Here is a 26,837-nt window from a genome sequence, read left to right as displayed (position 1 = left end):
CTTCCTCATTGTGTGAAGCAAAAAATTAAATTTCTCCAATTCAATTGATTGATTTAAACATTTCAAGTTGAAAACTGTTTTAAATTTCTTAAATTTTTTGAAAAATTAAGAAAATTTTTATTAATTTTGGGTGTAACATATACTTTATATATACGTATCGATTCTTTCAACGCAAAGAATACAATTATTTTAAGTATTAACTTGAATTTAAATAAACACAAAATGTTTTAGCTAAAATATGAATTTTTGATTTTTCAATTTTCATAATTTCTTAAAATTTAAATCAAATTATACTTTATATATCAATCGATTTATCTTGACGTAAGGAAGATGATTTTATTATATACCACCTTAAATTTTTCTATTTAAAAATTTTTCAATTAAAAAAAATTTTTGGAAAAAAGACGATAACATTTTTTTTGGGGGTATTTTTAAAAATTCTTTCGTCATTTTTGAGAGATTAATGTGATAAATAAGCCTACTAAATTTTACACAAATCCATTAAAACCTGTTAAAGATATTGTTTCACAAAAAAGATCCACACACACACACACATATACAGTAAGAAAAGTACCATGGTAGTCACAGCCCATGAGTGCGAATGAGACAAACTTATGCGTAAGGCATTCTTTCCTATGACTACACTTGTGCTTTTCTTACTGTATATACATCCGGACAATTGAGCAGGATCTCATATAACATGTTTCTATATAGAGAAAAATTTGTTTTCACCATTTTTAAAAATTTTTTAAACGAAAAGACTATAAAGCTTCCTCCACGAGGAAGCAATAAATCATTAAAATAATATTGTAAGAAATTATTGAAAAAGTAAAAGCTCCAAAAAGGTTATTATTAAAATATTGAATTCTTAAATATTATTTATTAATTAAATATTAATAAATTAACGAAAATTAATTTTCAAAAAATCTAGTTTATATTAAAATAAATCGTAGGAATGTGATTTCTGTTTAAAGAATGCATTTAGTACAAAAATTTCTAATTTTTGAATAAATTGTTCTATGATTCAACTACGTATACTGTCAATTTTATAGCATCTGCATTTGAACGTATGTGAATATGCCGTTTATTATAACAACAGCATGTGCTATTGAATCGAAAGCAATTTGTGTTGTTTCAAATATACTTTTTTACAAATTAAAAACAATATTTTTAAATATAACAACTTTTTTTAATTAATTAATGAGTACACTTAATTGAAATCAAATAGTGTTTCTTTGATAATATAAATTCTACGTTCATCACAACTACTTAAAATGTTTCTATAGAAAACATTAAGCTTTTAGTTTAAAATCATGAATTGTTCTATTTCAATATATTTTAATTTGATTCGAAAAATATGTTATTGTTTCAAAAAAATTGATTTCAATAGCATCGGCACTATTGAATCAATAGTGCTTTTTTCTCAGTGTAAGTTCGAAATTTGATATATACATAAACAGATCACAATGTAGTTAGTTATCTTGAATATAAATAAAAGCAATAGATTGTTTATTCTTATTTCCATAATTTTTATAATAACATCGTGAGATCATTGTACACACTCGTTAATCGATGGGAAACCTCAAGGTTTTTCTAATAGATAATGGTACAGAATTTGTTTACAGTAACATAACAAATTTTATGCGTAAATTCGGTTCGGATCAAAGCACCACTCCTTTATACTCCTTTATCTCGTACAACGCGTGAATAATAACTTCAAATCTATGATCGCTAGTCTTTTCATAGATGATCAGCGCGAATATGACATTTTATTAAAAATAAAATTTGCGTACAATAACACAGTTCACTCTTTTGTAGTCGTTTCCCCACGTACATAAATCATACACGTGAATTGAGACGTAGTGGCCAAAAATTATCAGACTTAAAAATCGAAGGCATTGCTGCCGAAGATACTGCTTATAACTCGCTCGAACGCCTAAAACATGCTGATGCACTTCATACTAAAATAGAGAGTTTCAATAATAAATTAGCCCCGATATATACCCACATAGCACCGAAGATTTAATAAATATTTATTAAATATTTATTTTCAATGTTCTCAGTATTTAGAATATACTTAAGGTTACTTTAAAGGTTAAGTAAAGCTTCTGTAAATATTTAAATGTTCGCACTTTAGCAAATGTTTAGCGCAAACCTTGAGTGAAGCTTGAAATTAAATATTCGTTAAAGGTTCAGCTCGAACCTTGATTGAAACTTGAAAAAAATATTCGTTAAATGTTCCCCCAGATAGCTGGATTTTAAAATTATCTAATCATAAAGTATTAATTGTATTAATAATAATAATATAATTAAAATAACTATATCTTTAATTTGAATCAGTTTAATGAATAAATTGATTTAACCCATTAACGCCCAAAAACTGAAAATTCTTTGTACACATTCAGGCTACGTTATTTTAAGTAAATCGGTCAACATTTTCTACGAGAGGTACATTTCCTATAGGTCTTGAGTGTGCTCTTTCCGATTCCGGTGTCAAAAATTAATTTCGTCTGAGCCTAAATTAAATATGGCGGTTTAAATGTCAAAAAACACAAAAAAAGTTTCATTTTTTTCAGTTTGACATTTTTTTTCAATCGGAAAAAATATAAGAATAAAATTAAATTATCAACCATAGGTGCATAAAAGTTGTGTGCTTTCGAGAAACGTAAAGTAGAATAAAAAATTTCAAGATGGCGGACTAAATATGGCGTCAAATTCATTGTAAAATGTGAAAATTTTGTGCAATATTGGTCAAATTGACAAAATGTAACTGGATTTGCCTGAATTTTGTTACTCGGGGGGTTTTGGGGTCGCTGATTAAGAATCTGAAGTCGGTTTTCAAAAATGCAAAATGGCCGATCCAATATGGCGGATGAAATTTTAAAAATGCATTCAATTGGTTTGAATTTTCATACTCGGAGGTTTTCGGGGTTGCTGATTACGAATTTGAACTTCATTTTAAAAAAATCTAAATGGCGGATCCAATAGGGCGGATTTTGAAAAAAATCCATCGTATTTACATGAAATCAGTTTCTCGGGGGTTTTTGGGGTTGCTGATTAAGAATCTGAAGTCGGGTTTGTAAAATACAAAATGGCGGATCCATAACCACTATCTCCATAAAATCTAATATGACAAATGAAAAATGTAAAAATCCGTTCAAATAGCCTGAAGGGGTTTTCAGTTTTTTTTAGCAGCCCATTTAGGCGTTTACCAATTCTTACCACGTGGAGGTAGACAAAATTAAGAATGTTATTTTTTTTTTATTTTTTTAAATATAATTTGTTTATTTTAGATTTAATTATTAATACTGAATTAAAAATTTATTTATTCAAATGTCTGAATATTTCTAGTGACATACACACAGAAAGAAATAGTTAGTAAAACTTTCATGAACTAGATATTATCTTCTGGATGGGCACGAAGTTAGTAAATTTTTAAACTTTTTCGACGAATTCATCAACTTTTTCTGTGCGCATGCGCAAACATTGGATTTTATGGAGATAGTGGTTATGGATCCGCCATTTTGTAGTTTACAAACCCGACTTCAGATTCTTAATCAGCAACCCCAAAAACCCCCGAGAAACTGATTTCATGTAAATACGATGGATTTTTTTCAAAATCCACCATATTGGATCCGCCATTTTTAATTTTTAAAAATGAAGTTCGAATTCGTAATCAGCAACCCGGAAAACCCCCGAGTATGAAAATTTAGACAAAATAAATACATTTTTAAAATTTTTATCCGCCATATTGGATCCGCCATTTTGAATTTTTAAAAATGAAGATCAAATTCGTAATCAGCAACCCGGAAAACCCCCGAGTATGAAAATTCAGACCAAATGAATGCATTTTTAAAATTTTCATCCGCCATATTGAATTCGCCATTTTGAATTTTTAAAAATGAAGTTCAAATTCGTAATCTGCAACCCCGAAAACCTCCGAGTATGGAAATTCAAACCAATTGAATGCATTTTTAAAATTTCATCCGCCATATTGGATCGGCCATTTTGCATTTTTGAAAACCGACTTCAGATTCTTAATCAGCGACCCCAAAACCCCCCGAGTAACAAAATTCAGGCAAATCCAGTTACATTTTGTCAATTTGACCAATATTGCACAAAATTTTCACATTTTACAATGAATTTGACGCCATATTTAGTCCGCCATCTTGAAATTTTTTATTCTACTTTACGTTTCTCGAAAGCACACAACTTTTATGCACCTATGGTTGATAATTTAATTTTATTCTTATATTTTTTCCGATTGAAAAAAAATGTCAAACTGAAAAAAATGAAACTTTTTTTGTGTTTTTTGACATTTAAACCGCCATATTTAATTTAAGCTCAGACGAAATTAATTTTTGACACCGGAATCGGAAAGAGCACACTCAAGACCTATAGGAAATGTACCTCTCGTAGAAAATGTTGACCGATTTACTTAAAATAACGTAGCCTGAATGTGTACAAAGAATTTTCAGTTTTTGGGCGTTAATGGGTTAAGAAATTTTAGTTTTCAAAAATGAAAAAAAAATAATTTCTTAAATTTAGGGACTCATACTTGATTAATCAATTTTTTAGAGACTTTAAATAACGAAATTAATTTTGAAAATAAATTTGGGGGACCGGGGATCGAACACGGGTTCGACGAACGCAAACGCAATACTTAACCAACCGAGCTATACGAGCAACTATGATTGGAAAAAAAATCTTGCTCTTAAGCTACAAGTGAGATATAGTTATTTTAATTATATTATTATTATTATTAATAAAAGCTTAACGAATATTTAATTTCAAGCTTCACTCAAGGTTCGCGCTAAACATTTGCTCAAGTGCGGACATTTAAATATTTACAGAAGCTTTACTTAACCTTTAAAGTAACCTTAAGTATATTCTAAATACTGCGAACATAGAAAATAAATATATAATAAATACTTATTAAATCTTTGGTGCTATGTGGGTAAAAGTCCGGCCAAAATCATACAACAAAATGTCTTCGGTGGTAGTCGTTATTGGCGATACGTATGGCAAGAAACTTGGGAAATATCATGTCTACGACTTAAAAATAATTAAGAAAAATCTTATGTCACGCATTACGATATAAATATTTTTCAGATTCAACACTATAGATTAAAAATGGACAACAAAAATTAAACAACAACTGACTTATCTGAATTAATATTTACTCATCTGACCTTGGCTACAGCTAACTCATGCGTAATAAGTTTTAAATAAATCCGGTTATGAAAATCGATTTTTGTTAAGTGCTTTCTAACCCAGCTATTTGTACTGTTTGAGATAGCAATTACATGATAAATAAGTCTCATTGCAATTGTTATTCATTTTTTAGTTTTTGGAATTACAAGTTGAAGGTTTAAGCTTTCATTTAAGCCTTTGTAGAGATTTTTATCATGTTGCGTTTTCATATTACAGTGCTTCAAAAAGTTCTGAAAAAGGGATTTTTTGACGCTTTAATCTTATTTTTTATGGAAATGACCGAATGAATTTTTTTTGTATATTCTGGTTCAATAAGAACCAAACTATCAATAAACACAAGAAATTTTAAATAAGTACGACATCACCGTTTTTGGTCCCCCAGTGTAATGTACTTCTCATGGGTTAAAGTATATTGAATAATAAATTCTATAAATGATCATAGAATTAAATAGGAGTAATGACATAAAAATACATCAAAAATAATTGCCTAACTATGCGACGCTGCATTTACACGCACGCACTGTTGGTAATAATCAGCTAGCAGTGGGCGGCTCAGTTTCGCTCATTACTACCCGACTACAAACAGTACGTACGCCCTAGTGCTGCGTCGGATATGCTTTTCGAACTCTCAATTATTAACTCATTATTTAAGAATTTCTCTAATTTTGTTTCTGATTTAGGAAATCTGAAAGGCACTTGTCGGGAATCTAGTAAACCAACAATTACTTTGCACGCAAGCATGGTAATCTCTAATCTCGAGTCGACGGTCATCATTCCATGTAGAGCCAGTGGTAATCCTCGACCTCAAACATACTGGTTGGATAATTATGAGAAGCGAATTAATTCTAATATTGATTCCCGATATAGTGTTTTAGAAAATGGTGATCTGTTGATTGAAAGTATAACATGGGAAGATATGGGAAGATTTTTATGTGTTGCTAAATCTGGAGACTTTGAAGTTTCAGTCGATACTTTCTTGTATCCACTTAAGGTAAATTTCACATAATTATATTTTGCAGAAAAATAAAGTAATGTCTACCAAATCAATTAATCATAAAATTATTTAAGGTGGGCTTAATCGCGGTATTTTGTTTGCAAATCATCATTAAGTAATCTGCTTTCTTACTTCAATATTTCTGTACATTAAATAACACAGCCCCACAAAAAAGTGTCAGGGTTTGGGGATAAGAGTACCCTACCCCCATGTACATTTAGGTCTTAAGGGTCTAAATATCTTCCTAATCTCAAAAAACGTCAAATTTTCGGTGCTATAATTTTTTTTTTAAATTGTTAGATTTATATGAAACTTGGTATCTAGAGGTTTTTGAGGTCGCTGATTACGATTCTGAAGTCATATTTTTAAAATTCAAAACGGCGGATCCAATATAGCGGACGAATTTTTAAAAATTTATTGAATTTGCTTGAAACTTATTACTCGGAGGTTTTCGAGGTCGCTGATTACGAATCTGAAGTCAGATTTTCAAAATAAAAGATCCAATATGACGCTTAAATTGTTTGAAAATTGGTGGTTTTTTAAGAAATTTACTTAAACATTGGTATATTTTCATGAAATTTGTTAGTTATAGGTAAATATAATGTATGCAACGTGCTATTTAAGAAGAGCTATCTACTACGAATAGAAGTTTAGTCCATAGTAGTGAAATAACTTTTTATTTGTATCTGCGTCCAGGACACCTCCACGTGGTGAGAGAAAGAAAGAGAGTGAGAAAGTGGGCCAAAAGGCGTCGTCATCCAATGACCACAGCTATACATTGGTTGGTGATTTGGCGAATGTAGAGTATGAAACCACAAGAATAAAGTTTCATGAAAATATACCAATCTTAAAGAAAATTTCTTAAAAAATCACCAATTTTCAAAATATTTAATCGCCATATTGGATCGGCCTTTTTGAATTTTGAAAATCTAACTTCAGATTCGTAATCAACGACCTCGAAAACCCCCGAGTAATACGTTTCAAGGGGTAGGGTACTCTGATCCCCGCTACTTTTTTTGTAGGGCTGTGTAATCCTTCCCTTCTATTATACGTTTACAATTTAATCGTACAATTTAGACAATTAGTAGTGCTTCTAGAGTGTCTTACTCTCTAAAATTTCAGATTCGTGAAAATTACACAGGACCACCAATTTTTTTTCGACTTAATAAACCGGACTAAACAGGTTTACTGAGTCGGAAAAAATTTGCCGTCCTGTGTTATATTTAAAAAAATTTTGGTAAGTCCGATTTACGCTTGCACTGAATTCTAGTATTCCGTATACTAATCAAAATTAGAATTTCTTCAAATAAAAAAAAATTTTTAGAGGACTACCCATTTATCATTTTCAATTTAATTACGTTTCCAACAAAAGTAGTTTTTACTCACTTTTTAAAAAAATTAACCCAAATCAAATACACTTAAAAGGAACACTAGGTAGGTGTCCCCTTCCGATTTCGTTCATCTTCATATATGTTGTGGTACTCGAAAAACTAATTAACACGTATATTTTTTTATCGGCAATGGTGAAAATTTAAAGGGTGAAAACCACCTCTAAAGTTTTTACGGAAATATAGAATTTTCATAATAAAAAGAAAAATTGAATAAAAAATTTTTTTTATGCTCAATAATAATTTAGCACGAAAAATGGAATAAAAAAATAGCATTTTCACCAACAACCCTCATGAATTTAGGGGTAAACACCCCAAAAATGAACTTTTCGTTCAAAATTATATAATTCCTCGCTTTATATTTTATTTTTCTAAGCACAAAAATAAGATATAAGAGTTGTAAAATATTAACAAATGTAAAAAAACATTTGTCCAGGGGGTAGATAGGGGTAAAAAAACTCCCTAAAGTATATTATTTCAAGTAAAAGACATTAACTGAAAAAATTTATTTCTTTTGCACAAATCATCTATATAATAAGAGGAATACTTTCTTTTCATTTTGAAAATATTAACAAGACTGGAATTTTATTTTCCGGGGGTAACTACCCATAAAAATTATTTTTCCATTAAAATAATACTGTTTCACGATTTTAACTGCATTTTTATATGCAAATTAGGAATATTTGGGTCCTGAAAAATCATCGGAATTATCTTCATATTTTGTTCTTAAGGTGGATTGAGGTAAACAACCCCTAAAAACATATTGTTCCAAATAAAAAACTTTATCAGAAAAAAATTTATTTCTTTTGCAAAAAACGGCAACAAAATAAGAGGGATACTTTCTTTTCATTTAAATTTTTTTTATATTTTTTAGGGGTAGTTACCCCCTATAAATAAAGTTCAAGATTTAAAAATATTTTCATAATGAAAAGAAAGTATCTCTCTTATATTGTTGATGAATTTTGCAGAAGAAATAAATTTTTTTTCTGATATAGTCCTTTATTTAAAATAATGTGTTTAAAGGGTTGTTTACCCCAATCCACCCTACGAACAAAATATGAAGATTATTGCGATGATTTTTCAGGACCCAAACGTTCTTAATTTGCAAATAAAAATGCAGTTAAAATTGTGAAACAGTATTAATTGAATGGAAAAATAATTTTTAGGGGTAGTTACTCCCGGAAAACAAAATTCCAATCTTGTAAATATTTTCAAAATGAAAAGAAAGTATCCCTCTTATTATATAGATGATTTGTGCAAAAGAAATAAATTTTTTCCTGTTAATGTCTTTTACTTGAAATAATATACTTTAAGGGGTTGTTTACCCCTATCTACCCCCTGGACAAATGTTTTTTACATTTGTTAATATTTTATAACTCTTATATCTTATTTTTGTGCTTAGAAATATAAAATATAAAGCGAGGAATTATATAATTTTGAACGAAAATTTCAGTTTTGGGGTGTTTACCCCTAAATTCATCAGGGTTGTTGGTAAAAATGCTACTTTTTTATTCCTTTTTTTCGTGCTAAATTATTATTGATCAAAAAAAATTTTTTTATTGAATTTTTCTTTTTATTATGAAAATTCTAAATTTCCGTAAAAACTTTACGGGTTGTTTTTCACCCCTTAAATTTTCACCATTGCCGATAAAAAAATATACGTGTTAATTAGTTTTTCGAGAACTACAACATATATCAAGATGAACGAAATCGAAGGGGGACACCTACCCAGTGTTCCTTGTTAATAAATTTTGATGACATGATTGTCCTTTTACAGTATTTATATTTTTTTCTTTAAGTTTTAAAATATAAAATAGATAAATAAATTATCTTTTTAAATTTCTTTTAATTAAAAAAAATTAAAATTGTTGATGAAATTTGATTGGTATACGGAATCTTAGAATTTAGTGCGAGTATAACTCGAACTTGCCTAATTTTTTTTATTTAATTTACAAAAAAATATAGCGTAACAATAAAAAAATGTATTTCTATTTAAAGTAAAATCTTAAATACTATAATTACTTTTTATAACATCACTTAAGGGATTAGTGATAGAATAGAATCATCAATGTGTTTGAAAGGAAAAAACCCAAAAATTATATTACTGGAGAATAAACATTTAATAAAAATTGTCTGTACCTATTCAAGATTTTAGCAGCAAGTTACTTTATGTCTTTATTTGTGTTCTGGACATAACACCATTAAAAATGTGCAAATATAGAATTTCAAAACCAAACACTTCTAAATTGCTGAAAACATACCTAGGGTCTAGCTTATTGTGTCTAAAGGTGGTCATTCGAACCATCCTCTAACTGTTAGAGAAGGTGTAGTTGCACTCCCACCATATTAGAAGGCCCAGGTAATGAGGAAGGTAGATAGGAACCCTTAAGAGAGTATTCATTCACTAAAAATCGCTCAAAATGATAAGAAGTAATAAGCAGTAATTTTAAGTAGACAAGAATTGTATCAAAACTATTGTGTTTAAATAAATTGTTTTAATTTATCTTAACCATTTTAAGTTCAAAATTTTTTACAATCACAATACACAACAGGTATTAATTTAAATTACACACGGAGAGAAAAAACGGGGCTTAATAGCACGGTAGTAGTTTGTGAGTTTATCGCATTGGCGCTTCACTTACCCGTCGAGCATGAATTCATACCGGATCTGCGTGAGCAATCTCTGTACGTGCTACGTTTGCACGAGTTTCCTCCTATTTCGGTAAGAGAACCTTGCAAATGAGCAGTGATCCGTTTTTTGAATGTTTGTGACTTAAAATTTATAGAATTTTATACGTTTGGATGTTTTTATGGTAAGTATTAATTAAAAATTAATTTGTAATTGTTAATCATTTCCTACATTTAAAATTTTTTTTAAATGCAATTTATATTTTTATATTTTCAAAATTTAATAATTTAAATTAATATAAATTAAATTTAATAATTTTAATACTTTTGTAGACCATAATATTTTAATAAATATAGTCGTAATGGAGAAAAATATATATATATAATTATAATATATAGAAATATGTAATAATAATATATATAATATATAATAATTATAAATATATATATATTTATTATTATTATAATAATATATATTTATTATAAATATATATATATATATATATTTATAATTATTATATATTATATATATTATTATTACATATTTATTATATATTATTATTATATATATATTTTTTTCTCCATTACGACTATATTTATTAAAATATTATGGTCTACAAAAGTATTAAAATTATTAAATTTAATTTATATTAATTTAAATTATTAAATTTTGAAAATATAAAAATATAAATTGCATTTAAAAAAAATTTTAAATGTAGGAAATGATTAACAATTACAAATTAATTTTTAATTAATACTTACCATAAAAACATCCAAACGTATAAAATTCTATAAATTTTAAGTCACAAACATTCAAAAAACGGATCACTGCTCATTTGCAAGGTTCTCTTACCGAAATAGGAGGAAACTCGTGCAAACGTAGCACGTTGCTGATTCTTGCGGCATCCGCGTGGCGCCGCTACTTACATAGTACGCGGTTCGAACTGTCAAAGTACTACTACCACGGCTTCATAGTACAGAGATTGCTCACGCAGATCCGGTATGAATTCATGCTCGACGGGTAAGTGAAGCGCCAATGCGATAAACTCACAAACTACTACCGTGCTATTAAGCCCCGTTTTTTCTCTCCGTGCAGGGTTGCTTATTTTGATCAAAATTTTCTATTAAATAGTATATTACATTATAAGGGCTGAAAGTTTGCTGTGCGGGAATTTCGAACTTTATGCCCAAGTAAAGTATACTTTTTTTCTTCATATCCGGTCGAAAGTACGCCCCATAATTCACTAATTAAAAATATTTCAATTGCGTATTCCATTTGACAGCCGACCATCTTTTACTTTTGCTCCTCGCTTCAGCAGCAAATGTCGGGTCAGGCATTAAAAAAAGCAAAGAAAATACAAATATAACTACAATTTTTGCAACTACACTACCGTCGGAAATTGTCGGAACAGCTGACGTGCGAGGAGAAGAAATTTGGTGCTGAATTTGAAGCAAGATATTTTAAGTTAGAAAAAAGATAGAGACTTCTAACTTAGATAGTTGGAAAGCTGATAAAATTCTGTTTCTCAATGTACAGCAAGAAATTTTTTTTCTTTTTTTTTGGTATTTATTACACCGAAAAGATTTCAAGAAAAAATTATGCAATTTTCTACTTTCGTACTAATGTTTTTTGACTCCAGGCATAGTCTAGAATAATGCGTTGAAAAATTTGACAATTTTACAACATAATCTTTAGGGTCTTAGCTTTAATTTGCATTTTTGAAACTTAAAAAATGTTTTGTGGTTCCTGAAATATGTTAAAAAGCTCCGAGCATGTTTTCCTACAACTCAGCCGTCAATCATCACTTTTCGCCGCCTCGCTGCTGGGTTGTATAAAAACATTCTCGAACATTTTTTAACATATTTCAGGAACTACAAAAGATTTTTGAAGTTTCAAAAAAACAAATTAAAGCTAAAAACTTAAAGGTTGGGTTAAAAATTCAAAAAGTAAAAAATTCCTGGACAGGATCCTTAAAGGATTCCTAGAGGTTTTCTACAGAGGATCCTGTTAAGAATCCTACTCAGGATCCCACTAGAATCCGTTGCAGGATATTGGAACAGGGATCCTGTACAAGAACCTGTGCAGGAACATTAGTTACCTAAAGTTCCTTTGCAGGTTCCTGTGCCTGAAAGTTTAAAACAAATTTTTAAATAAAAATCCCTGTACATGAACCTCCACAGGATCCCATGCAGGAACCTTTGTTCCTGAATATTAACAACTTTACTTGTTGCGCAGTAAGTTTTATGGCTTTAACATCTGCGCAAAGAATTTTTTTGAATTAAGTGCGAATTCAGATCAGAACTGAGTTTTACTCAGAGCAGTAAGGTCTTACCTTTCTGCAAGCGTAGAGTTTTACTCTTCGTGAATAGAGTTTTACTTTTATATCTGATGTATGTCGAGTTTTACTCGAATGCACTAAATTCTTACGAGAAATACTTTTTGTTTTAAAACATTTAAATTATACTACAGTTTTACTCTAGTATAAGTAATTACGTGTAAAACTACACAGGTTTTATAGCATTTCGCAACGACATACAGGCGAGGATCATCATTTAATCAGAAGATTTTCCAACGGCTCTAAACTCTCCGGTTGACGCCGACAAGCAGATTTCGCGGCTGGATCCGCATCGAAGCCGATTCTACCTTGCGGTTCAACGTATCCGATGGACGCCGGTTAAATTGAGATTTGAATTGATTATCGCGATCTCCCAGTAAACTTAACGTAACCTGTACTCTCTTCCAGTAATTTTTTATTAACCGCGAATAAATATTTTTTTGTTCACCCTTACCCATTTTAACTTATTTTGCTTTCTGTTCGATAAATCAGTAGTTTTACTCGTTACACACAACTGTCGTTAATGTTTCGCGAATCTTGCGAGTTGATCGTACTTATCATTGTCAATATAGTTTTTATCACAACGTTCATATTATCTTATACTTTTAATGTATAGGAACCGATGGCGCGGTTCATGATTTATTAAATCTAGGATATTAAACTTGATGTCAGTCCGTATCCGTCGACGCAAAAACGTCCAGTCAATTTTGTGTTGTTGTAAATAAATGTTGTAAATAAATAATTTGTTTTCAGTCGTAATTAACCGAAGTTTTATTTTTAATTTGAATCAAAAAACCCTGTCTCGGCGAGCTAATTAGATTCAATAATTGCAAACGTTATAAACAAAACAAGTTTTTGTTTTTAATGATTATCTTTAAAGTTTATACACTGAAATTTACGTTGATTTAGCGTCACTTGCACCTTAAAAGGGAAAGAAACTTGTTTCTATGTGTGCGTGAAAAGCAACTCAAAATTACTATGTATTATAACTTTAATGTGATAATAATCATTAAATTCGACAATTAATTCAATTATATTAAAGATTCTAACTGTCAATATTGCTTTTCTTACACCTTTAGAAGGAAAGAAACTTGTTCCTAAGTGAAAAACTAATTGACTTGCACCGAACACGGAAAGAATACAGTAATACTTTGTTATAAAATTAAAAGGCCGCTCTACGATATACACGATATAAATCTATTCGGAACTTCTGACATTCGCAGTGGTAATTTCTTTGGTTTATATAGTAGTAGAAAGTCGTTTGATTTGGGATGAGACGGATTATAGACAAGTACTTTTGCTAATTTGTAGAAAGCATGTACTTTTGTCGATTTGTATAAAGCACGTAAAAAGTATCATTTTACATACTTTGCTTGTTCTTTTCTTAACTATTAACTAAATGGATCTTACAATTAATTATTGATTTTATCGATTATTATGTCTTGATTATTTTAATTTGATTTGAAACAAGTTCTTATATCAGAACTTGTACCAGATCTTGCACAATAATTTTTAGGGGACATAATTAAAGAGTTTTAATGATTCTAAATTAATAAAATATCAAATTTAAAAAAAAAAATTTTTTTTTAAATAAACTTGTACAAGAACATAAACGGTTTCATGCGTAAGTAATTGTACATGAACTTGCATAAGAATACATACAAGAACATGTACATTTTTTGTATATAAATATTAAATATATTTTCTTATACAAGATCTTGCACAAGATCTGGTACAAGATCTGATACAAGAACTTGTTCCAAATTCTGGTGCAAGAAAATGTAAATTTTCCGCACCTGATCTGGTACAAGTTCAGCTGCTGAACATGTACATTTTTTTGTACAAGATTCTTGTACAGGGATTTTCAATAAGGAACTGCCGCAAGCAAATGGATAACCTGAGGATGTCCTAGGATATCCTAAGTATATCTTAGAAATATCCAGACTGTCCCAAGCAACTGGATAACCTGCGGATTTCCAAAGAATATCCTTAAATATGCGTTGCTCTTAGGGAAGACATTTTAGAATAATTAAATACATATTTTCAAATTAACGTAAAATAAACAAATGAATTAAATGAAAATTTAAACAGTTTAACAATTTATTCTTCATTAAATTAATCCTCTATGAACTCAATTTTGGTATCATCGATTTCCAAATCCAAATCAAGTTGATTTTCTGAATGCCCGGCTTCCAAATCAAATTGATTTTCTACACTGAGAAAAATGTTTAGTCAGAGCAACCAAAATTTGATTGGGCCAACAAAAAAATTTTGTTGGTATTTAAGCAACCAAACTATTTGTTTAAGTCAATCAAAAAATTTGGTTGAGTTTTTTTGTTGACATAACAAAAATGTTTGGTTAGCTCAACTAAATTTTTTTTGTTAGGTCAACAAAAATGTTTGGTTGATCAAACGAACAGTTTTTTTGTGAAATTAAAAATTTTATTCTACCTTATTTCTTTTTTTTTATATTTTTTATTTATTTTATTATTTATTTATTATTATTTTAACATTGATTTTAAATTTAACCAATTGAAATATTTGTGGACTTTGAAAAATCTCATCTCCTCCTGGGATCGAACCTCTGTTTTAAAACTAAAGGTCGGGAGCTCTGACGACTGGACTACCCATCCTTGTGAGAGATTTAAACTAACTGTTCTCTTAAGCTATGAGCTGATTGTGAGAGCGAATCAAATTATTTGGTTGTCGAAACCAAATTTTGGTTAGGACAACAAACGATCATTTGGTTTTTTAGACCAAACTATTTTGTTGTGTTAACCAAATTATTTTGCTGTCGAAAACAAATTTTGGTTGGAATCTAAAAATGTTCGACCAAATAATATTGTTGGCCTAACCAAATGGTTGGTTAAGATAACTCTACGACTTTGATTCAGCCAACCAATATTTGGTTGCAAGAACCAAAATTGCCTAACCAAACAATTTTGTTGCAAGCACTAGATTTTTATCTCAGTGTAGATCTTCAATTTCAAATAATTAATCGTCCACATTGTTTATGAATGAATACTGCATAGTGAATTGAGTTTCTGCAAAACTCTTATCTATCTTCGAAAATTTTATTAATTTTAAGGTAATCGGAAAAAATTTGTATTTATCATCGTCAGCATACGTCTTCTTATATTGGAAAAAGTAGTGCATGCAGAAGTATTTCAGGGCTCATCACATTCAATTATATGAAGCTAAAAATTAATGGTTTTAAAAGCATTATTCACTCTCTTAACATTCCCAAAAACATCTTTTAAATTGCCACTCAGGATGTATACGGCTCTTACATCCACGTAGAGTTCACGAAGAGCAGATCTATTAATGTGAATGCTGTTCATGCAAAAAGAAATACTTCCGACCCTGTTTTTTCGGGTAAATGTAATATTGATTGCTTAATAGTTAATCCTGAAAATTAGTTCATATACATATTAATATGCATAAATGAGAATGGTAACTTCTCATTTATTACATTGTTTATATGAATATAAACAATTTATATGAAATATAAATTTATATGAATATAAACAATTAATTTTTTGTACAATTAAACATTTAAGCGTAAAATGAAGCTAATCATATATTACCTGATTCTTTTGTCTGATCTTTAACGAATTTTTGTTTTTCGTTAAAAATTGCTAAAAGAATTTAAATGGCTTTAACTTCTTTTGTCATTTTTGAGCAATGACTTATAATTTCAGAAATGACTGATATTTCAGTGCAAATGTCTTTAATTCGTAGTTCAGAAAGATGTATAGAAGTTGAACAAATTTGAAAATTTAGCCGGACATAGTTAAGAATTCTATAATAGTTTAAAAAATAGTTATGAATTTTCACTGGGTGTTTTCGACGTTCACGCTCTGAGCGCTCTAAAAAATCAAGGTGTGATTCAATAATTCTGGTGTAACTTGCATTTTAATTGGTTGCTTTATCCGCACTAAAAGAAAAAGAGCGCCCTGTCACGCTCGGTCTATAACTGCAAAAGGACATCTATAGACCGAGCGGGATAGCAAGTGAAATAACGCCCTTGGATGCGAATATAGCAACCAATGATAAAGCAAGTATACCAGAATTGACCAATCACACCTTAATTTTTAGAGCGCTCAGAGCGTGAACGTCTAAAACACCCACTATCATATCGGCTATTCCACATTTTCAAATACAAGTAAATGAAACTTAATTTTAAATAACTTTTTTTATAATTCAATATTCATGTAACTAAAAATTCATTCTATAACAATTTTGAATGGAGTCTACCAAGTTTGGTCCATCTAACTTTTTAACACGCGAACAAATTGAAAGTACGTATAAATGAACAGTACACCGTTCTAAAGGTTTTTGGGATCACTAATCACGAATATGTTGTCAAATTAACAATGTGACGGTTGACAGCTGTCAAATCAACTGTCAACTTTGCTAAAAAGTAATTTGATTTTATAAAAATGAAAGTAATTGTGTCTTTAGGGTTTCTGACCACAAATTTTACGTCATATTAACAATTTAGTAGTTGACAGCTAACTAAGAATTTCTGAAACGTGCCACCTAAAACTGAAAAAATTTATTTTTCGTTAAAATGTTATTTTTCTTATAGTATTTTACATGCACAATCACCCCCTAAAACGATTTTGCAAAAAAAAAAAATTTGTTATTAAAAATTAATATTTTTGACCCTTTTTTAAAAAAAATTAATTTCAAAAAAATTTATCGATCGATTTTAGTGTTCTAAACGGCATTCTTCCTATCCTGAACCATAGTTTTATTGATATTTTTTAGTGCAAAAATATTGATTTTTTTTGCAAAAAAAAAATTGTTTATTATAGATGATAATTTTTTTGAATTTACGTAATTTAGTCAAGATGTTAGTTGTTTTTGGTAAAAATCCACATTTTATTTTTAAAATTCTTATTAAATGAGCTTTCGCCTGTCAACGTTTTATGATGTATGATGTTTATGTGTCGATATGTGTTCTACAAGACACGTGTTTCAACGGATATTAATATAAGTTTATAAGAAATTAAATTTGTTAAAAAATTAAAAATATACTTTATCATTTATGGGTATGATTAATGATGTAAAATCCGTAATTTTCACATTAGTTGATAATTGAGTGATCTACTATATTTGAAAATTATAATTTAATAATAAATTTAATTTTTCCACAGACTTTGTAGAATAGAATACCTAAATTAGAGTTCTAGCGGAACGTAGCGCGGCGCCTGTCACTCACTACGTAGTGAGTAACTCCAGGTCAAACGTGTCAACAAATTTTCATTGATTTTCTAAAATGTAAAAACTTTTATGAAAATCTATAGTTTATAATAAAAGAAAAAAACACTTTTAACCGTTTTTTGAAATATTAAATTTTTGTTAGTTTTTTTGCATAAACAAAATTTAACAACATTTTAAAGAAAAATTAATAACTCAAGAACCGTTTGCAATAAATTAATGAAACTTATACTGATTATATAAAAAATTTTCCTTTTTTCAATGAATATAATTGCAAAATTGTAAACCTAAAAATTCGATATTTTTAATAACAATTTTATAAACAATTTACATTATTTATGTGTTCTACACCTCTGATTGTGATGAAACTTAAATAAAGTGTACATGTCAGTCTCCTCTTTAAGTTCTAAAAAGAAAAAATTTGTATTTTCCACTAAAAGTGTATTAAAAATTTTTACTATTGTTCCTTAGTTGAATTCACCTCTGTTAACCCTCACGTGCCTGAGTTCATTTTTTGACATACGTGCCTAACCTGAGTCGGAGGGACCCAGCTGCTTAAATTCCATAAAAAAACAAGATTTAATAGCAGGATATTAAATAATTTAATTCTAAATTATAATTGTAAAATTTGCAAATATAATTGCAAAAAATATTTAATCTTTTGACACTGTAGGGTACATAAAAACCCCACAAAAAGTCGCGTTGTGGCACCTTTTTCGACAGGGTGAATTTGAGTGTACAGTACAAAAAAGTAATTAATTTAATTTAAGTATAACTGGGTATTCTTAGGTTTTGGGGTCGCTGATTACAAATCAGACGTCATATTTGGAAAATTTAAAATGTCGGATCCAATATGGCAGACAAATTTTTAAAAATTAAACATATTTCCTTGAAAATAGTTACTCGTGGGTTTTCGGGTTCGCTTATTCCGAATTTAAAATCAGTTTTTCAAAATTCAAAATGGCAGATCCAATATGGCGGACAAATTTTTAAAAATCAATATATTTGCTTGAAAAACGTTACTCGGGGTTTTTTGGGTCGCTGATAAAGAATCAGGTGTCCGTTTTTCAAAATTAAAAATGGCGGATCCAGTATAGCGGACGATTTTTTAAATAATCGTTCGGATTCGCATGAAAATCGTTACTCGGGGGATCTCGGGGATCGCTGATTTCGAATCTGATGTAAGTTTTTCAAAATTTAAAATGTCGGATCCAATATGGCGGATAGGAAAATTAAAAATCAATAGAATTTACTAATATCAGATTCGTAATCAGCGACCTTGAAAACCCCTGATTAACGAGTTTCAAGCATAACCTTCAAATTTAAAAACATATATCCGCCATATTGTTTCCGCCATTTTGAATTTTGAAAAAGTATCATCAGATTTGTAATCAGCGACCCCAAAAACTCCCCAGTAATCATATTTAAGCAATACCGAACGATTTTTTTTTATTCTTCCGCCATATTAGATCGGACATTTTTAACTTTGAAAAACCCCCGGACTGTTCTACTCTCTTTGAAAGCTCACGAGATACTCTGTCTACAGCCATAATTGGTTTTAATATCAGAACTTATCTTCTGCTTAAGTCACTCAAAAGTATTCACATATGTGCCTATAGAAGTACATTGCCCATGTTTTATTTCGTATTAGCGACGCAATTAAACGTTTCCTGCTGGATATTTCTATGCATTTTAAAAGATAATGAGACGCTATTGAGACCTACTAACATAAATGGTTTTAAGATTGGAACTTATCTTCTACCTGTGTTACTTAAAAAAATTGCCAGTCTATATGTGCTTATTAGACATTGGGACACCCCTAGCGGATGGGTTCAACGCGATTTGAACGGAATAGCGTTGAAACACCGTTGGGAACACAACGGTCACTAAAAATGTTATTTAAAAAATAAAATATGATAAAGTATTTATTAGTATTTGTAGAAAAAGTGTTCATGAGTAATTTAAGACTTTATTTGTATCAATTTAATACGAAATAAGTGAAATAAAAGATAAAATATGGAGCACTGTTATATCAGGGTTTTCTGTCAAATTTTTATATAATTCAATGAAAAGTGTTTTAAATATGATTTTTTAATAATAAAAAAGCAGTGAAAAAGTATTAATTTTTTATTTTAACCCTTTGCAGCATAGTGACACTCCTGAGTGTCACCTTTTTTCTTGCACTTTTTTCAATACTTCAGCCACTATTTTACACATTTCAGTAACAAAATGTATTTAAAATGTATTTTAGAATATCTATTACAATATAACTACATTAAAAAAGTGTTTTTTATAAATAAAATAAATGTTACAAACAAATTAAGTTTAAAAATAGCGTTTTTTTACAATAAATGTAATTGTAACTAAACAAGAATAGGAAATAACCTAACAATAATGTCTATAAAGTTTTCGGGGTCGCTGATTACGAATCTGGCATCAGATTTTCAAAATTCAAAATGTCGGATCCAATATGGGGGATGACAAAATGAAAAATTGATCGGATTTCCTTGAAACTTGTAACTCGTGGGTTTTTGGGGGCGCTGATTACGAATATGACGTTAGATTTTCAAAATTCAAAATGGAGGATCCAATATGGCGGATGAGAAAATGAAAAATTTATAGGAATGGCGTGAAACTTGTTACACGGGGGGTTTTTGGGTCGCTGGTTACGAATATGATGTTGGATTATCAAAATTCAAAATGGCGGATCAAATATGGCGGATGACAAAATGAAAAATTGATCGGATTTCCTTGAAACATGTAACTCGTGGGTTTTTGGGGGCGCTGATTACGAATATGACGTTAGATTTTCAAAATTCAAAATGGCGGATGAGAAAATGAAAAATTTATAGGAATGGCTTGAAACTTGTTATTCGGGGGGTTTTTGGGTCGCTGGGTACGAATAAGATGTTGGATTATCAAAATTCAAAATGGCGGATCCAATATGGCGGATGATAAAATGAAGAATTGATCGGATTTGCTTAAAACTTGTTATTACGGTGTTTTTGATGTCGCTGTTTATGAATATGAATTTGGATTTTTATAATTCAAAATGGCGCTTTTGTGTGTGTGTGTGTGTCTGTGTATGAATCGTGATTACATGTGAGGTACAAGTAAATTTGTTGTGTATATGAACGTTCATCTTTATACATGCATTCATACACCTATCAAAGAAGACATCTTTACATATCGTTTCATTATAATTTTTACTGGCATTCTAACGCCGTTGCTGATAAATAAGTGTGTTGTGACATTTGCGAAACTTCTGAGAATGTAACAATTTGTCACTTGCTTGTTTGTGGGAAGTATAATTTATAGTGTGTGCATATTTATCTGCATTCGTCTAATAATTAATACATCTTTTCAATGGAATTAAGACGGAAAAGTATATTAAACGTGGAAGTGGAGTTTGCTGATATACCCAGCGATTCTGAATCAAACGATGGATTATGTGATTCTGAGGATGAGGATGTTGATCTTCATGATTTTCAAGCAGTAAGGAATTATGAAATGGAAACTGCAGCAGAAACTGGTATTGAGGTCGAAAGTGACAACTATAGTGACGATGACTTTAGTCATGTTCTCAGTGAACGATTGTCAAATTTAGATGGAATTTGGGAAAAAAATTAAGATCAAAAGATGATTTACCTTAAATTAGAGATTCTGGTCCAAGTATTCCGACTTTAGCTACGTCACCATTAGATATTTTTTAATGTTTGTTTCCTGAAGATCTTATTGAGCTCGAATGTTATGACAGTCAACCGCTTTGGATTCATATTATCGCATCTCCATCTGAATGATAATTATAAAGAACCGAAGAAAGGGCAACCTGGATATGATAAGTTGTTCAAAATCAGACCATTGCTTGATAAACTTTCTAACACTTTCAAAATGTGTTTCAAACCGAATCAATATCAATCAATCGACGAAAGTATGATTCGTTTCAAAGGGAGAAGTTCATTGAAGCAGTACATGCCAATGAAGCCCATAAAAAGAGGGTATAAAGTTTGGGTGCGTGCTGATAAAAGTGGCTTTGTCTCCGAATTTCAGATATACATTGGAAAAGTGAGTAATGTGTCAGAAAAGTCATTAGGATCGAGAATAGTAAAAGATCTGACACGCGAAATTGTCGGAGGTAACCATCGAGTGTTTTTCGATAATTTTTTTACCAGCACGGAACTTATGATTTCCTTGAAGGTAGACAACATCATGGCCTGTGGTACTGTAAGATCCAATCGAGTTGCATTGCCGAAACACCAAAAAGCTGATAAAGAAATGATAAGAGGAGAACATGAATTTCGAAGTTCGTACAAGGGCATTACGTGGTTGAAATGGAAAAATAATCGAGTTGTGTCACTCCTATCGAATTATCATGATCCATTGCTTGCAACATTTATCGATCGTAAAATGAAAGATGGCACTTCTAAATCTATCAGTTGCCCTGAAATCGTGCAGGATTACAATAAACACATGGGTTATGTTGACAAGGCAGACATGTTGAAATCCTTGTACGAAATAAATCGAAAATCAAAAAGATGGTGGCTCAGAATATTTTGGCACTTTGTAGATGTATATGTAACAAACGCTTTTGTCATTTGTAAAGAAAACGGCAATCCAAAACTGCTTCTGCTCATATGCCTGAGACAATGGAAGGAAACAAAGCACGACGTTGTGCTCACTGTTCCACTAAAGATCAAAGAAGAGTTACAAAATGGCAATGTAGCAGTTGTAATGTACCTCTGTGTCTTTTGGCTGATCGTAATTGCTTTAAAGCATATCACATTTAAAGATTTTCGAAAATCGGGCCAATAGGGCCAAACAATTTATTTCAGTTTACAAAAATTTTCTAAAAAAGTAAAAAAAAATTATTAAAACAGAAAAACAAAAAAAAATTATAAAAGCAAAAAAAATAAAAAAACAAAAAAAATGGAGCTAAAATTTCGCTACGTCCTCATCGTTAGCTCTGGGTAACGCTAAAGCGAATAAAAATCAAAATACGATTTAACATCAGTAAGTCACATCTTGTAACAGATCCAAATTATTTTTAACTATTTTGGGCGCCATATTATCGGATTCGTCATCAGCGACCCCGAAAACCCCCAAATAACCAGTTTAGAGAGGATTTGATCAATTTTAACAAAATTGTCCGTTATATTGGATCCGCCATTTTGAATTTTGAAAAACTGACATGAGATTCGTAATCAGCGACCCCGAAAACCCCTGAGTAACCAGTTTCGAACAAATTTAATCAATTTGTAAAAATTTGTCCGCCATATTGGGTCCGCCATTTTGAATTTTATAAAACTGACATCGGATTCGTAATCAGCGACCTCGAAAACTCCTGAGTAACCAGTTTCGAGCAAATTTGAACAATTTGTAAAAAATTGTCCGCCATATTGGGTCCGCCATTTTGAATTTTATAAAACTGACATCGGATTCGTAATCAGCGACCCCAAAAACCCCTGAGTAACCAGTTTCAAGCAAATTTAATCAATTTGTAAAAAATTGTCCGCCATATTGGGTTCGCCATTTTGAATTTTGAAAATTTTTAAAATCTGGCTTCGGATTCGTAATCAGCGACCCTTAAAACCCCCTATAATGCACTTCAAAGATAAATTCCTGTTAAAGAAAAATGTATGCTTCAAAGGGTTAAAGCATTTGAAAGGGTAATAAATAGTGAAAATTAATGTGTTTATTGTGTACTATTTGTGTGTATAGGACAACGTTTATCGACAGCAAGTTACAGGTTACATCGGTGAACGCTAGATGGCAGCACAGTAAACAATTAATAAGACTTTGACAAGAAAAATATTTAACCCACTGAACGTCGATGATGCATCTAGACACAAAGAAAAAAAATGTTACTAGGGGGTTTTCGGGGTCGCTAATTACAAATTTGATAACAGATTTCCAAAATTCAAAATACCAAATAAAATATGACAAAATAGAAAAAAATTAAAACATAATCAAATTCTCCATCAGCTATTTTGCATAAACATTTTTAAAATTTAACTTCATTTATAAATCGTTAAAATGTGTATAAAAAATATTGTAATTTTTATTACAGATTTATTACAAATTATATTTCAAATATTTAGTTCGATAAAATATTTTTTGTCAACGGTACATTGTTTGTCAAATTAAAAACCTTTTGCAGCTATGAAATCCTACTTATCCTTTAAATACCTTAACATTTATTAGACTGATTAAAAAAAATACAAACAAAACGAGTCAACTCAAATAAATCTGTAACTTAGTTTTTAGTAAAAAAATTTTTTTTTTTAAAATGGTATATTTCAAAAAGCCCTCCGCCGATTTTTTTCTTTTTTGTCTTAAAATAATCCTAAAAAAATATAAATTCAGAATCAACAAAAAAATTTAGAGTTACTGAAAGTTTGAATAAAATTTAGTTCAGGCCAACCGTGCGCTATTCCGTTCAAATCGCGTTGAACCCATCCGCTAGGGACAATTTTATTCATGTTCCCATTATTCCAGAAAACTCAAATGAGATGTATATTACTCTGTTTGAGGTCTACTTTTAGCCACCAAAAGGTAGCGTTTATCCTTGATGGGCCATTTTCTATAAGGATGTTGGCAGACTCCTTTGACAGTGGTTATAAATATTTTAATCAGCTACTTTGTGTCACAACCCGAGCTAAGGTAGAATTTATTTATTATGTATTATAATAAATTAGAGACAAGTTGCTGATTAATCAAGTTGGTAAAGCCTGATCTTTATTTTTAATGTAGGATCGTGTCACTTTGTCAAAACTAAGGGTTTTGTGTCAAGCGATTAAAGAAAATATTCCTTTTTATGATTTGCAATTTATTAATAACAATATACAATTACAATAGTACTTACAATTGATTCGTTGAAACTTAGTAATGTAACAAGCGGCAATCAGGATTACAAATATGTGTCTCTGGATGCGTTGTTATACAAATCATAAATTGTTACACTTACACAATTTAGATTTTATACGACAGTTAAGAATTATTTAACTCGAACAAAAGAATTATATTGTTTAAAATAAAGAGAAACTTGTTTCTCTTATACAAAACTTTTGTAAAACTCACTAAACTCGCGGGTTTAAATAACGAAGTTTAAACAATTACAAAACTGAAGGGCCGATTCTCAGACACTATTCGGGCAGAAGCTCGTCCGATTAACTGACATTTTGCAATAGAAAAACTAGGGTTTATATACTACATGATCTTTGTTCATTGGGGTAGAATTGTCACGTATAATTTGCAGACAGCGCAATTATCACGTACAATTTTCATTTAGCGCAAAAGTCACGTACATTATTTATTAATAGAATTATAATAATATCTTAATTAATTTATTAAAATTTTAGTTTATTGATTATTAATTAGTTGATTGCAGTCACTTAGGATGTATAGTGATCGACAATTGGTATTATGAAAAATAATATTAATATCGAGTAATGATCAATAATCTTATTGAATTCTTTAATCTACTATACACACATATATATATATATATATATATATATAACACATCTGCTTTATGCGAGTCTTCAGCATTCAGAGGTGTTATATTACATCTATCTTTCACTATTAACATCGTGAATGACTCATATGTATGTAATGACCTTTATTTAAAAGAGATAATTTAATTTGTTCAAGATCCATTCTTTTAAGAATTTTATGGTACCGGGATGTAACACTTTGAAATTTTTAATTACATGTTATTGGGTTTATATTGTAAATTGTATTAAAATTAAATACTTAGTGTAACTGAATATTTTTTTTAGTTTTCAATTCTTCTTAAAAATTGTAAAAAAAAACATATAAGAATTTCAATAAGAGCGTATAAAACTTTTTCGTTCAGATTATTTCACCAGCAGTTAAACATTTTTATACAAAAATTTTTATAAACTTAACAAAATTAAAAATTAATAAAAAGTTAACAGAAGACTAATCGCATGAGTCATCGAAAAAAACCATCTTTATCTTTTAATACTGCCCTAAAAATTCTCAGCATTTGGTTAGTCAATAATATTAATGTTTCCTTATTTGTTGATTTTTAAGCGGTTTATAAACATTCCCATAAGTTCTTCATATTTTTGGGATGCATTTCTCTCGTTTTTCGGTCCACTTCGTCCTACAGTAATTCTATGTGATTGAGATCGGGAGATTGTGAATGATGATCCATACAAACCAAAATTCCTTCGTTTTCTTGATTTGCAAAATAATTTTTACACAGGGACGAAGTGTGTTGTGGATCGTTATCTTGCTAGAAAAAAAATAATTTATCTTTTATTAGGCGTTTTCCAGAGGGAATAGCATGTTTTATCAAAATTTGGTGGTAGCCCTCTTTATTTAAAATGCCTTTCACTCTTTTCAAATTTCCAGTCTGACAATTTCCAAAGCAATCCTAAACCATTATGGATAAAAGAAGAACACGCTTCACACTCAAGACTACGAATTGACATATAATCCTCTCGTCTTCCATTCTGCGAACTTATTACCTTCTTTTACCACCACCAAAAATTTCGAACTTCGACTCATCGGTAAAGAATACCTTTCTTCAGTCTCCAGGTTTCCAAGAAATGTATTTTTTGAACATTGATAACGTTTTTTATATTTATCAAACGCAAAAAATGCTTCTTTGCGGCAATTCGTCCCTTTAGACCGTAGTTTCTCAAACGATTTTTTACAGTAGTTATACATACAGGAGAATGAGATTCATAATTATTAAATTGCTTCACGAATTTCTGGCGCTGTCATTTTTCTATTTCTTTTACTCATAAACACTGTCTGTTTATCTTTTTGGACACTGCTACACCGTTTTCTCTCTCTCCTGCTTTGTTGACATATTTTCCAGAATCATAAAATCTGTCGACCGTGAATTTGTCACCATTCTTTGAAATACCGCTTTTTTTAATAGATTTATTTAAAGTCGCTTTAACAACTACGGTCCTAAGCGACTAAACAGTTTAGTACTTTACATTTTTCATTGTTGAATCGTTATTTTACAGTATAATTTTTAAATAATCGTTGAGAAATGAACAAATATTAAATGAA

General features: G+C 30.0%; 1 protein-coding gene across 1 annotated transcript in view; it reads left to right on the top strand.

The window, feature by feature from the left end:
* LOC127284407 (neural/ectodermal development factor IMP-L2) overlaps nucleotides 1–26,837 on the top strand; it is a 127,841-nt gene that overhangs the window by 89,616 nt on the left and 11,388 nt on the right. The window contains exon 6 of the mRNA XM_051309817.1: nucleotides 5,895–6,205. Within this exon, the coding sequence (XP_051165774.1) occupies nucleotides 5,895–6,205 (311 nt within the window). The remainder of the gene's footprint in view (nucleotides 1–5,894; nucleotides 6,206–26,837) is intronic.

This window comes from Leptopilina boulardi, unplaced genomic scaffold (assembly GCF_019393585.1).
Source record: "Leptopilina boulardi isolate dan_hultmark-lab unplaced genomic scaffold, ZJU_Lbou_2.1 LbouV2_324, whole genome shotgun sequence".
NCBI lineage: Eukaryota > Metazoa > Arthropoda > Insecta > Hymenoptera > Figitidae > Leptopilina > Leptopilina boulardi.
The sequence above is the reverse complement of the archived record's forward strand: the minus strand, read 5'-3'. Positions and strand labels throughout refer to the sequence as shown.